Genomic DNA, 15180 nt, shown 5'->3' with positions numbered 1-15180 from the left:
AAGATGTTTATTAAACTATTTGTAATTGGAGTGAGAATATTGCAGATTCCAAATTAACTGTTTACTAATTCATCTAAATCGGTAAAACAGTTTGTTTACTAAAATACCCTTGTACATAGTTCTCCTTGTACAGAAGCAAGAGTGTTGCAATCACCACCAATTGACTCCATCTCCTTCAATTTCACTCAGCCCACCTCCTTACATACCCTCTGAAAAAACCCCATAGTTTGCCTCGCTGCATATGGTTCTCAAACCCCAGAACAAACCCTTCGGTGATCATATGATTTTGGCCTACTAAGTCAAAACAAGATTTGTGCTCACTTTTACGCACAGTTAGATAATCAAATTCAAGTCTACAGATCCATCAATTATTCAACATGTTCTTTGGGACGAGATGCGATGGGTCTACAACGGTGCGCACGGCTTCAATTTGTTGTGACAATCAAGCTTGGCTTTGAAGATGGAAGTGTATAAATCATCATTGTGTTGCCACTATTAACTACAAACAGTGAGGAAAATGTCATTTTTAAGTGTAATATATAGCTACAACAAAGAGTGTTAATTTGTCTCCAATTTTCTATTATCAACACAACTGTTACCTCAACATTGAATAGCAACCATGAGCCACCATTAATAGCGGCTATTACGTATGAGGGGAAATATGATGATTACGTTGTGGCCTATATTTAGGCCGGCGGCACAGAGAAAATATAGAGAGGGATCGGATGTCTTTGTAGAGTTGTGTAGAGAATGTGTTATTTTCCCTACGCATTGCTTTTATTTATAGTAATAAGGGAGGGAAGCAATCATTATCCTCCAAGGAATACAAGTCCTAATAAGAAAGAATAACTAGAATCAAATCTAATATAGGATTTACACGATTACACTTAATTAAGAAGTTTATAACAGATTAGAGAAATCTTGATATTTTTGGTGTAATAAGAATACACACAAGATTTGATCATATATACATCAAGAAAATGAGACAAGAAATCAAAAGAACGCATATAATGAAAAGTAGAAAATTAGACATGCGATATCATGCATCCAATAAGAAAAAATCATTAATTGATATGATGTTTCAAAAATGTTTAAGAGAAATATGACGTGCAGTATTATTGCCATAATTTAATTAAGATTAATTACAAAGAATAAATGCAATACTTACATTCTAACCACCACATTTTAGAGGTTATAAGTCTACATAGGGTGGCCCTTCACTTCATAGGAATTAAAACGCAAAATGAATACTAAAAAGCTCCTGCGTTAGTCCAAAAATGGTGAAGGAAGGTTAATGGTTTAAAATTAGGTGATAGATTTTAATATATCGATGCAAAGGAAATATGGGGCATGGTCCTTATAATAAATCTAAAAAGAAATACAACCCAAATATTGGAACACAGAAAAGAGTAATTTATCTCATCACAGAAACGAATTTAAGTTACATATTACACATACATCTACGTCTCTACATGACCATTCCAGACTTTAACTTTCACGATGACAACTCCTTCCAACTACTAGACACACTCCACTGATCGGAACTTGCCACCGACGAGTTCCCTCCGGTGCCGCACTTGGCCACCGTCCTCACGCTTTCAATCAAAGCCTCAGTGCGAGCCTCCTGCGACAAAATCTCAGAAAGCTGCTCTGGACTTATCACCAGCTTCACCTTCCAAACCCCACTACTATTGTACCTCGGAAAAACTTCAGGGTCTGCCGCTCTCTTGCCTTGGCTGTCACACGTCATGCGATACGGTGTACAAACGGCGCCGTTAGGGTTTGCATTAATATCATGATTCTTTGGGGTTTTGTAGGGGTTGAGAGGTAGGAGATAGTAAGGCTCTCTGGGATGAAGCTCTTCGTTGTGGAGAAGAGGTTGGGCGAAGAGGTCAGGGCTGCGGAAGATGGCATGGCCTGGGAACTCATTGGTTATGGAGTTAGCTGTGATGGGAGCAAAGAGCTCCATGATTCCCCCACTGGATGTCACCACTTTCACCATCTCTTCTGCCTCTTCAAACCCTTTAAACACACAATTTCCCATTTCTTATACAAGAGATTATTCGGTGTATCGGATATACCAGAAAATATGGAAGAGGGATCAATTGGGGTGAGATAAAAGAGATTATGGGGATTTTAGTATATAAGGGGGGTGTTTAATCGTTGAGGGTTTTTGTTTGTTTTCCATGGCCTAGACCTAAGGTAAGCAAACACAGCCGGCATAAGATATTCTTTAACTTCTTTACAATCCAAAAAGGAATGTATTATGTAACTGATGTGAGGGGGTTTTATAGTGGGATGACCCCCCACCTTTTCTTAAAGACAACATTGGCCCTTAATTTACACAATATTATTTGCTAGGTAACACTATTCCATCACACAAAGAAAAGAATCTTGTCATAACTGAACATGATTAAGCAATCTTAGCCCTTTATAATCATATATATGGTTAATTAATCAATTGTGATAAATGGAATGAGTGGAGGATCATTTCATAGTTGCAGATTAATTAGCGGAAAGTAAGATATATCAAATCAGATTTATTTTTTATATTCTTTGTGTAGGTAAAGTATAAGTCGTGGACTTCTTTTTCTATGTAAGACGACAAGGCAACCAACAGAGGGAGTTCTTAGTGCTAGAAAAATGTATTCTGTGGAGGGCTCAACAAAAGAAGAAAAAAAAAAGTATATTTTCGTTTGGGTAATATTGAGATGTTGGCAAATTTTATTGTAATTGCATGTCAACCGTTTAAGGAAAGTATATGTTGACTAATTGACCGTAATATTGGTGGATCATGATGATCATGGTTGATTATCAGTGAATCTCGAGCGGCATGTCTCTCGACTTTCTTGCTTTGCTTTTACTAAGTGGATCCCACTTTTCGACGTCTACTCTCTGTTAGGAGAAGGTCATGGGTGCGGCCACCGTTGACGGTGATCCCCAATGTTTTGTGTGAGAGGGGGTGCGAAACAATGGGGTCCGGGTAGTGTAAAAATCAAGAGGGTAGTGGGGTAGGGATGTTTTTGTGTGTGCGCGCCATATAGCCATATGATCCAATCTCTGGACAAAAAACAATTTCTCCTTTGTTAAGTATACGTGTATCACTTATCGCATATTTTTTTGAGTTTTTATCACAAATTGTCTATTATATTTTATCAACTCATCAGTTTGGTTTTTTATGTTTTAAACTCATTAATTTTGCCCTTCATGCATGTGGAGCTTACAAAACCAATGGTGTAGCACCACATAGATAACAAAAAATTCATGTTACAAAACCAAGCCCCCATCTTCGCCACCTCTCCTCCCCCACCCCGACAGCACCTACCCATCCCAGGCCCCAACTGCACCACCTATCTTTTTGTAATTAGTCACGAAAAGAATCCTAATTTAGTTTCATTTCTGATTATTCAAATTAAAATGTTTGTCTCCACCAGTAAGGATAATAAGGTCTGGTTATAGTGTAAAGAAGTGGGTGGGATTTTGGTATTGCATCATGTGGTTCATTGCTTTGGTGCTGCTGATATGAAGGTAAAGAATGAGAAAACGTTTCTTATTGGAGTCAAGTTTAATTCTCTTTTGCTGATCTGTTTATTGGTTAGAAATTTTGAATATAGGTAGATGGCGCGATAGTGCTAAAACTGATTTTGATCCAAAAAAGTTTGTTAACATCAATGAATTCAGATATTTCAAATGAATACTTGCTCAAAGAAAAAAGAGCACAACACGCTTATATGTCTATTATAGTATGTTGTCGAAAACTCCCCCTAGATCAATAATTTTGCTACATAAGTGACTTCCCAAAGGTTATTTTTGGGTGTGTATAATGAAATGAAATAAAATCACTAATTAATATGAAAATCCACCACACGTGAAAGAGAGTGTAAGGATGTGGATATAAGTATCACATCAGTGAAAGGAGAAACATTGCAAGGGTTTATAAGAAGTTGGACTACCTTCTTTATTGCCAATTAATTTTATGGTGGGATAGTATTATCCACACATCCATTTTTACTTCTCACACACCCCTTTCAATTTTCAGCATTTAGATCGAACGAATTGAAGAAGATCAATTGCCAAAAATTAACAAGGTGTGTGAGAAATAAAAATGGGTGTGTGAATAGCACTACCCTTTATGGTGAAACTTTAAATTTCTTCATGGTATCATATAGTAGGTTGCCCCATATATAGAGTCCAATAGACACACGTGCTCCACGTCACCTAATTCATGCTGCTAACACGTTGAAAATAAAATATAGAGAAAGAGACAACAATGAGAGAAAATTGAGGAGAAATCCAAGTGTATTATTCAAATTCGTTAGAATCCCTATATATAGGCACGGGTTTCCACTATTTACATTAATGAGGATCTAAACTATTGACGTATTACACAGTAGCCTAGAAATTAACAACCACATAGTAAATGATATTTACAATGTAATGATGTTTTTCTTTATTTATAAATAAAAGTTTTAGGATTGAATTCGTGAAATGCGAGTTAGATATCAGTTTATTCCCACTCCTTCTTAGTGTTAATATACCATTGATTAAAAAAAAGTGTAGAAATCACTCTTCTTGGTTACTGCCTCTTCTCATCACTCAATCTATAATACAAATCAAATCAAGGTAATCATAATATTAGGATATAATTTAATGAAAATTAATGAAAATGACTTAAAAACTTTGAGTTTTAACAATAAAGACAAAATAAAAGGTAAAGTGAAACATAATTGACTTTTTAGTGTAAAAATGTGATTTTTCGTTAAAGTAAACAATACTGAAATATTTTTGTTAAAGTTCCCTATAATTTATGCACACCACTCTTTTATTTTTTTAGTTATTAGATTCAAATAAATAAACCTGAGAGTGGGCAAAAATGACTACCCAATTTCCTGATACAAAACCAATTATTCCCAAAAGAAAAAGAAAAATCGGACTTATTTTCCATTAAAAAAAAAAAAAAAACTTCTATATAAAGGCAGACACTCGATTTCCCCATAAAGGAAGCTCTTTTTACTGGTCATGCCACTGGCTGGCCCGTTGAATGTATTTGGTCAGCAATGTAATTGATGACACTAAACTTAATGATTCTCCTCGTTTTATAATTTGAACAATATTATGCATGTGAGTCGAATAGCTGATACATAAGCGTTGACCAACAATCCCTTCTCCACCACCACACCATGCACATACAACTTTCGGTGTTCTCTCACTCGATTACATTTTGAAATTGATTACTTTTTTTTGGTGATGATGGAATTATTTCTTTGGTGGTTTGCTATTCTAAGCAAGCCAAAAGAATTTTTCAGAAAGTGAAATGGCAATTGCCTGAAACTTTATGATTCTGTTAAAACCCTAAGAAAGATCCAAGGAAAAGTAATTACACACAATAACAACAAATTAAGGTGATTAACTTTACTGTGCTCAGCATGGGTTCCCAATTGGAAGGATATCAGATCAACCTTCTTTCATGAGTTTTAACTATTTTGACTCTTTGATCACTCTAGAAAGTTATAGGTAATTATATGTGTGTATTTCAGTTTACTCTAAAAATTATAAAGTCTACATAATGTGCATGCCGAGTAACTATGAACTATGTCCTTCTTGTGAATGCAGTTGTGCCAACTTGTGACCGAGCTCGGTCGGGCGAATAGAATAGGTGTGGTGGTAGTGTCGAATGCGCGACTAACTTCTACACTTGAGTGACTACAGTCGAGGAAGGAACATATCTCGGCCTTGGGTTCTAGAACATGAAGACAAGATTGCCTAATTCACTGCGAAGTTTAGGATTTTTGTACCGAGTTCAACTACATGGACTATATTAGTGAGAATATAGGTGTATGGAATTGGTATGAGGCTGTAAGGGCAAAGGCATTCAAAGAAGATGAGCGTTTCAATGATGAACATGGTTCGGCCGTCTGAATGTTGAACTGCGAAATGTACCTGAAAGTAACCAATTATAAAACACTTCACTTCGCTAGGAAGTTAATGAAATGACCTCTTTGGGTGAAAGAATTAAGAATTATTCGGATGTCGAGACTTGGATAGATAATTAACCAACCTAAAAGCAGGGATGTTTACTTGGCCAAACTGAAGGTACTCCTATGCTGTTTGATTCTATGGCATCAATGCTCTTTATATATCTAAACTGAAGATGTGTTGACGGGGGGAGGGGGTTTAGGATAGTTATAATTTTTTATAGGTTTGTGAGTAAGGTTTCGTGTAGAACGAGGGTTTCGCGTAGAGCATTTGAGTTGTTTATTGAGTTGAAGGGTTGAAGGGGGCTTTCTACGTTACAAATCCTCTTTTATTTATAGGGATGAATTATGTGATGTCCAAGTTTACCAAATGGTATAATTCAGATAATATTGCAATTCTTCGGCATATTTTCTCAATATACTTGGAATTATTCTTAGCCAAAACTCTATCGCCGCCAAGCCTCACCATCTTTGACTACGACTCTAAACCTAGATTGACTTTGAGATTGATCCAATGTTTATTCGAAAACCAATCTTGGTCCTTAATATTTCTCTTATCCAACAACTTAGAATATATGAGCTAAGTGTGTGCAAAATCGGGTTCAAACAATTTCACAATGGGATCGATGACACTCTAAAAAACAGACATCTATACTCATTTCTCATATAACACTATATATTAAGAAATAATTTGCATGTTTTCCTTTGAAAAAAAAAAATATATAGGAAAAATGCCTATCAACTATTTGAAGAGCCAATAACAACTTTCCTGATAAATAGGCATGATTTGTCACAGTTGAGTTAAGTTCAAGCGGCTTCCATAATAGCAATGAAATTGCCATCCTGCGGTGGCTCGGTGCAATTCGGCCCGGTTCCAACGTCAAATTGGAACCAAAACGGTGAAATAACAATGGTTTGGTTCAGTACAGTTTTGCTTAAATTTATTACTAAAAATGTACAATTCGGTTCATGCTGATTTAATTTGATTCAGTACATGCCGATTTACGATTCCGAATACTAAATCATTTTAATACCCAATAGTATTCAAATTTTACTTTCTTTTTTTTCTTCTCTTGATTAATATGATAATGCTTGTAGTTTCAAAAGATATAATATGGACATAATAAATTGCACCGACTGAAATGCCAACAAACAAGAGAAAACAATATTAATCAGCTTTTAGCTTTTGGGGACCAGAAAGCAGTATTTATCAACTTATAGTTTTCCTTTTCTGATATGTCTTATGATCAACTGAGCCTCCATAACTACCGGATGAAAACAAAGTGAAACTCATAACAAAGAAGCAATTAAGCATAATTCGCAATAGTCCTCGCGCTGCATCATATTTATGTCATATACATCAAATAACCACTTAGAACTTACAACGAAAAGATGAAATTGCTTATGTTCTTTGAATAACTGACCACTCATCTGCTCATACATGTATGCAATTATTAAATTTAATTAGTTATTTATATTCACGGTTTGGTTTAGTTTTGAGCAGTTCTGCCAACATGAAAACCAAAACCGGTCAGAATGTGTCGGTCCGATTCTTGCTCCCAAGTTGACTTTTCTTTTGTCAACATGGTTTTTTTCGGTTCATTTTGTCGCAGTTCATTTCAATTTTGCAGTAGCACAGTTTTTATGTCTACCCCTAATCCTGCAATATTTTTTTTTTGTTGAAGGCATCTTTTTGTAATGGGAACAAGGTAAACAATCAAGTTGTAGATTAAAGCTATTTCTTTGGCCCAATTATCGATTAGTAGATTTAGCTTGTACGAATCGTTATTGGTTTAATACCAATAATGGTAGTTGTTTCAATATGGTAAGGATACATATGTATCTGCGATTGAAAATTCATTAATAATACATTTTTCCTATATTTTCCATACCATATATGCTCTATGACGACAAAGAGATGCACGTATACATTGTCTTACATTCCATTCTGATACATATCGGGAAGTACTTGATTTGGACTTTGAAGAAGCATTTGAAATTTGGAAGCAATGATTCATAAAACGGCAATCTACCATAACCTTTTTTTTCTTTTTCTTTTTTTTCAGATAGTGGAATTGTAATGATTTAAGTTCTAGGGTTTGGGGTGGCGACATACTTGAAATATTTTGAAGTTTGAAAGCATGGGAGTGGCTTTAATCATTTGCCCCAAGATATAATCACGATACATGTACTCTTCGAAACTGCCTTCGCATTTTTATCAACACTGCCTAGACGTGACCTCAAACAAGATTGTCATAATTTCTTGATTTTAGATTTATGCACTAAAAATGAGGATGATTTGAGATTAAGTGAATTTTGCTTTCTAAATACTACAACGCTTTTGAAGCTTGGATGAATTGTTATTACTTCTAGGGTGGGTTAGTTATAATTACTGTACTAAAACCTCTGCATAGTACCATGATCATACCAAATTCTCGATATACCATAAAATTCAGTTGGTATAGTACGACAATGGTACGTACCAATTTGAAAATGGGCTCACTCTTTTTGGCCCAACCTGTTTTTTAGCCCAAAACGGTTTTTTGAGTTCGTTTTCTTTTAAGCAACTATCTCACAATACTATGGTTATCATTCACTTGATGTTTAATGAAGGTTTTTTTTATTAGCACCTTACATAATGTTGAATACATCCCATATTAAAATTTAATATTAAATGACTTGTGTTTCCTATTATGAAATAACAATTTCGACCTTAATAGGTTCTAAATACGCCCCATATCGCTTAATATATTATTTATCTTCTTCAATTATCAAAACTCTTCTCCACCTTCCATTGTTGAACAAAACCCTAACTAACGAAACTACAACACATTGCTTGAGAAAAATTATTTTTGATGATTGGAGCATGAAATCGATGTTTCAGAAGCTTCATATGAGGTAAACCAAAAGCGTGTGAGAATCATTTAGAGAATGCATCCCTAGAAAATGACAAGTATTAACGGATATTATATATTGAAATAGAACCAAAGAATCTGGTCTTTTCCAGCCATATATACTAGTTAAATTGGGGACACAATGGCACAATAACACACCTAAAAAATATGACAAAAGTAGAAGAAGAAAGATTTCCAATCAGAAGTATGAAATCTTTGTTAATATAAAAATAACACACAAGCTTAGACAGATGAAAATGGATGCACTTTATATAAGGTAATCCTCCCTCCTGGACAGAGAGCCTTTAAGATATTTACAGGTCCAGACACCTTATAATTTACCTACAAATTTGGAGATATGATTCAATCTCATTTTCTGCCCCATGGAAAGCAGCAACTCTGCAAAATTTCTGTCCGAAAAAGAAAACGAAATGAGATATAAAAACCAGTGTTTGTATGAAAATGTGGGGTGTATAGAGAATGTGGGGTGTATGTAGAAAATGTAAGGTGTATGTCGAGAATGTGGGGTGTGAGGGTATTATAAGAAAGTATGTGAGGTGTTAAATAATTTTTAATTGAAAAAGCAAATGTAAGATGTATTAAATGTGTTGGGTTTAGTCAACAATTTGTGAGGTGTTAATATAATAAGCCTTAATCAATAATTAGTAGAATCGAATAAACATTTGGAATTTCGTTGGGTTTTGGAGTGAGAGACGGCAATTTTAGGGACCTTCAGGTGTACGTATCAAATTAGGTTTTTGTTTTTTGGTTTTTTTCAGTTTTTTTTTTTTAAGTAGTATATAGTTTGTATGTATATAATTATTTATGTAGATAATTAAATATAAAATATATGTTTGGTACGGTATAGTAAGATCGTCGATATTGGTTTTGGATATTAATGCTATACTAAATATCTTTGGTTCCGTACAATTGATGTACTATTACCGTTTGACACAAAATCAATATAGTATGATATGATAGTGGTATGATACAGTAAAATGGCAAAAAATTACACTTCTGATTTTTCATGGAGTGTCTATTTTCAAGAGAAATTTAGTTACACGGTCATTTTTAGTTTTCTTTGTTTCAAAATTGTCACTAGTCTATTTCAATTTATCGTCGCTAGTCTATTTCAATTTGAATGATTCTTTTCAATAAGCTCTTAACGGGGGATCAACTTCACCAAATGGGCATTTCTCTGGTTTTGATCTGCCAACTATGTTGCAATAATTCTATTGAGCACTTATTTTTTAGTTGTGAATTTGCATAATGTGCTTGATTTTCACTTGCTACTCAATTTGGTACTATTCTTCCATTTACAAGCTCCTTCTCGGATTTATGACTTGTTTTTGTGTCAAAGTGGTTTTCTTCACAACTTCGCAATGTCTGAGTAGCATTAGGTTTTTCTTATTAATAGCTATTTGGAAGATGTGGAATCAAGCGGAGTTTGAAAGTAAGGCTCCTTCCATTTCACACTAGAGACTAGAGTGGACTTTGGGCTGGCCTATTTTGTGGGGTGGAGTGGGTTTTTTGGGTGCCAACCTATTTTCCACCTCCAATTTTTTAACAACAATAGAAACCCGACAACAATTTCACAAAAAAAAAAAAAAATTTGATGAACAATAAACAATTTTTTTTGCTAAAACCTGCATTACTCAAGCATTGGAGATTTTAAGTTTTAGGGTGAAAAGTAGGTTTGTTTGAGGGATAATTTCCTTCATTATTTGGGTGCTGTGATGTGATTTGATATGCCGGACCGACGCATCAGTAAATGAATTTTGATGTTCCTAAAGCAGATCGGCTTAGTATTGTCACAACTTTTATTAACAAGTTGCGTTATGGATATCAAAACAAGAAAAGTTTATGGTGCCCAAACATAGAGCACTCCCGACAGATGAAGTAGAGTATCATCATCAGATTCAGAGACAAAGAAAGGCAACAGAATATCGACAAACTCTATCTCACGGTAGAGGGAGTAGAAGAAGTCTATTGCAAGCCGGCTACTTTAGCTTGAAGTCATTGCTTATTTTCCTTTGCTTGTATGCCTTAACAACTCTGCTGATATTTCCTTTGATACTTCTGCCATTGCCTTCCCACGTTTCATGTTGTTGCTACTTCCCATTGGCATTCTAGCCGTGCTTATGATCTTGGCTTTCACGCCCTTTAATGTGAGGGATTTGACTTATTGTAATACCCCGTATTTAAAAATAAAAAAAATGGTTATGTGTGTGTGTGTGTGTGTAACTCTTTTTACCTCAAATTGTAATATTTTTTTAATCCTTTATTACACTATGTTTATACAAGGACTCGTATTTTTGTACAAACACTTGTATTTTTTATATATAAACTAGTCTCCATGTAAGACTATTTTGCTACAAAATTATTTCAACACTGGCTAATATATATTATTTCATATGTAATTAGAGATATTTTAGTTTGAATTGGAGAAAGAGATTATGATAAGTTTGGCTTGATTTTTCTCACAAAGGCTAAGTGGCATTTTGGCAACCATTAGAGAATAAAGAGGAGGAGTTAGTCACTACTCTAGATAGGTTGAGGTGGAAGTCTACATAAGGATGAGTTGGAAAGTTTGTAATCATTAGGAATTAATGATTTGGTGATTATTCACCACTCTAAATGTGGAGGTGGGAAGCCTTTGGCTTATACGTGTGTCTAAGTGCATGAGTTGTCAATATTTTGTGGTTTTAGAGTGATGATTCACAAGGCTAAGAGGAATCTTAATCATTTGGCTACAATATTCTCTATTCAATTTTGTTTCAAATCTTCCAATGAGGTGAGAACGGGTGGGATTCATATTCCTTAGAGTTTGGACGTGGTCTTTGATGCAAGGAACATCTTGCATGATATTCATTTGTTCATAATTAACTAGACACTTGTTGCTTTGCCAGGTGAACACTTATCATTCTTAATCATTAGGACAACACTTGTTGCCTTGGTATTGGAACACATTTTATGTCTAATGATTGGCACCACACTTGGTTTCTTTCTATTGGCACACTTGGGAGATATTTTGGAGATGAAGATGTCATGCAATCTTTATAAAGGAAAGAGCATAGAGCCAATGGATGGACATGGAGAAAAGAGAGGGGAAGAAGAAGAAAAAAGAAAAGAACAACCACACCACCAACAACAACACACAAGGAAAAAGAAACAAAACCTCCTCTTCTTCATAGACCACTCTTCACACCATCTTTTTCTTTTACCTTATGTAAAGGCTCCAGGCCATCTTCATTGTAATTTTTTGTAAATCTCTCTTACATAGTGAAAACATAAATGCATATGCAACCCTAGCTAGTGGACGTACCCAAGTTGGTCAACCACTTAAATCTCCATGTTCCTTTGTCTAATTGCACTAAGTTTGAGTTGAGCAAACCATTTAAGCACTGAGTTATTAAATAGAAACATAATGAAAAAGGAGGATCGACAAAATGAAGACATGGTAACATATTGCTTATCATTTACATTAAAGATTATTATTTTGTTAATATTATGATTATATTACTCTTATTACTAATCAATTTGATTTATGTTGAAGCTCACAGGCTTGTTAAAGAAAATGTGAGTATTGATATCTATGTGAACATGGCATATACATATGCATTGCAAAGCAAGAAAGAGAGTTCAGCTGTGTTGAGTTTTGTAAAGTGTTTGAGTTGTGATGATATTCAAGGGCTGAAGTTTGCCTTGAATATAAAATAATGAACCTTGTACATGTCAGGTGTAGGGTGCAAGGCTTGAATATACAAATTGGTTGATTATAAAATAATGAAATTTTGTATATGTCAGGCGTCGAGGGAAGAGCTTGAATACACAATTGGGCGTCGGGGGAAGTGCATGTTTAATAAAGTGGAAACTGAAAGTTTAATTACAAAAATTGGGTTAAGGGATGAACGAGAGTTAACTCATATTCTAAGGTATTCAGAGCCAAGTGGTATAAGTATGGTATGGGACGTGCATGCTTGGGTGCCTTAGGTATGTGTTAGCAAGATTAGAAGGGAGTGAGTACATCTATGCATCTCATTGCATACATTTTATGTATTTGCAAGAGCTACTCATTTCAATTTAGTTGGTACTTTTGTTATGAATTAATTTTTTATACTAATATTTTATTTCCGCTACGTACTCAATAAATTATATGTAGTGAACTCAAGCTTTTATTCTAAAAGATTTGTTATACAGTGTAATCGTTGTAATTTAATTTTATTTTCCACCATATCTTGGTTGTAGAATTTATTTTTATAGCTAAGATATGGCTCACACCCTAACTCATGAATAGTCTTTATTAGCGGGTCGGGGCATGACACTTATACATACGCCTAACTAAATAAACAATTTTTGCTTATCACACAAATCAAATTGAGAAAACCCTTGTGTTCATGGGTCAATTTTTTTCTTTGGAAAAATTAAACGAACCCCATAGGACATTGGGCTAATCTTAGATTAGATTTTGGTTTTTGGATTTGTTTTCAAACTCTCTTTCTTATCTCTCAATTTCTATTTTATGGCTATATTAGTAATTTTATATTAACATTTGGTTATAATTATCATAAACTTAAAAGTATGGCTATTATTCTATATAGGGTTCAAAGTTTGGTAGTTTTCCAAATTTCCTATTTATAAGGCTTACTTTATAATATATTTCAATAATCCGAACCGTCTATATTTTAGCCCATTCTCAATAGATCTTCTTGCAAAAAATTAGACAAATCCAAATCATTAAGACACATTTATAGTGAATAAAATAGATGAATACAGTTCTACAAATAAACACTAAGTTTAATTCAACGGTCATGATTTCAAATTTTGGTGATTTTTGGTAAACATGATCTTTGAGGGAAAACCTAAAAGATAAATGGTTCAAACCTTAGAAATACATTAGGAAGTGAGCCCCACAAAATATGTATCAAAAGCGTGTATCTTTGAATTTTAACCATATATATAATTAAAAATAATAATAATAATAAAACAAATAAAAAACCTCCAGCATCTGTTTATCTTGTTGCCCACAGTGGCTGTAGGTTAACTAACCAACTTCAACTCATCAAAGGAGTGGTGCCGAATCGATGAAGTATGACCAATTCGACTGAGTATTGTTAACATATACTCTTATATAAGTATATTAAAACAATACTCTATACTTTCATATAAAGTAAATATATTACGTTTTACGTTCATATACATATTTTTTTAATTCCCATAGAAAAACAAATAACTTTCTAATTTATTATATCACTGGTTTCATTATTTTTTTCATATAAAATTGGGGCTCTTTATGTTTTGAACTAAACTAACATATTATATTATATGGAATGTCAACTTTAAATTCACAAGTTTGTCCATCACTTCAAACCCAGATCGTCTCCGAATTTAAAAAATTTGAGCTTAAGGATCAAATGATCCAGACCGTTAAAATTTGATCAAATGGCTCCAAACAGCAGGTCCCTTTAAAAGTTATAATAATTGTAGCCGTTGGATCAAATTTCAATAACTCAGATCATTTGATCCTTAAGCTCAAATTTTTTAGATCCGGAGAGGATCTAGGTTCCATCACTTCATCAATCTAATTGACCGGAGAGATAAGCCGCCCTTCACATTTTTAAGCAACTTATCAGTTGAATTTTGACTTTGATCCATTTTATGTTGGTATGGATCCTGTCTCATCTCAATTTGTGCGTTAGAGTTTCATGTATTCACGAGTAGGCCAACACATTATATTTTCATATGAGTACTCTATTTTAAAATTCATTTGAGGGAATGTTTACTTAACAGGAAAAAAGAGAAAAAAAAAAGAAAAGAAAAAAGAAAAGAAATGAATCATAAAGCTACAAAATAAGAGAAGTAAAGAAAGGGAATCACAACAACTCGTCCGCCCCGCCCGCCGCCCCCCCCCCCAAAAAAAAAGTCGATCCGATTCCTTATTTTGGGTATTCAAGGGAAAACTTGGACTTTTCCAATTCTTTACATGTAAGTAAACGCAGGGAAAAGTTAAGGAGTGAAATGATTCTCTTACCTATATTTTAGTAATCCCAATTCCTATTCCTTGTAAGTAAACATGCCTTGAACGTTACTTCCACACCAAAAGAATTTCTCTTTTTCATTTTAGAAAACCTCAACAAGGAACATTGTGAGAATCGGTAAGAAAACTCTCGTTTTGATAGAGTAGGTTTTGAGTTCAAATTTCATGAACTATTTCCAAATCAATTATTCAACAAATTAGACAAGGTGGCTAAAGTTGAAAGAAAAAAATCGATCATAAATGAAGTATTATTTTCAGTCTTTGGAGGTGTGAG

General features: G+C 34.2%; 1 protein-coding gene across 1 annotated transcript; it reads right to left on the bottom strand.

Moving 5' to 3' along the window:
* Positions 1 to 1351: 1351 nt before the first annotated feature.
* On the bottom strand, positions 1352 to 2222 carry LOC137719563 (uncharacterized). Its single transcript, XM_068458600.1, has one exon. The coding sequence runs from the start codon at positions 2042 to 2044 to the stop codon at positions 1496 to 1498; it is 549 nt and encodes a 182-aa protein (XP_068314701.1). The 5' UTR covers positions 2045 to 2222; the 3' UTR covers positions 1352 to 1495.
* Between the last annotated feature and the right edge of the window lie 12958 nt (positions 2223 to 15180).

Source organism: Pyrus communis, chromosome 16 (genome assembly GCF_963583255.1).
Source record: "Pyrus communis chromosome 16, drPyrComm1.1, whole genome shotgun sequence".
Lineage (NCBI taxonomy): Eukaryota > Viridiplantae > Streptophyta > Magnoliopsida > Rosales > Rosaceae > Pyrus > Pyrus communis.
Note: the sequence above shows the minus strand (reverse complement) of the source record. Positions and strands in the feature narration are given on the sequence as shown.

Bases quoted from the DNA above. Each gene is read 5' to 3' on its own strand.
- LOC137719563 (XM_068458600.1), bottom strand. From the start codon at position 2,044: ATGGGAAATTGTGTGTTTAAAGGGTTTGAAGAGGCAGAAGAGATGGTG.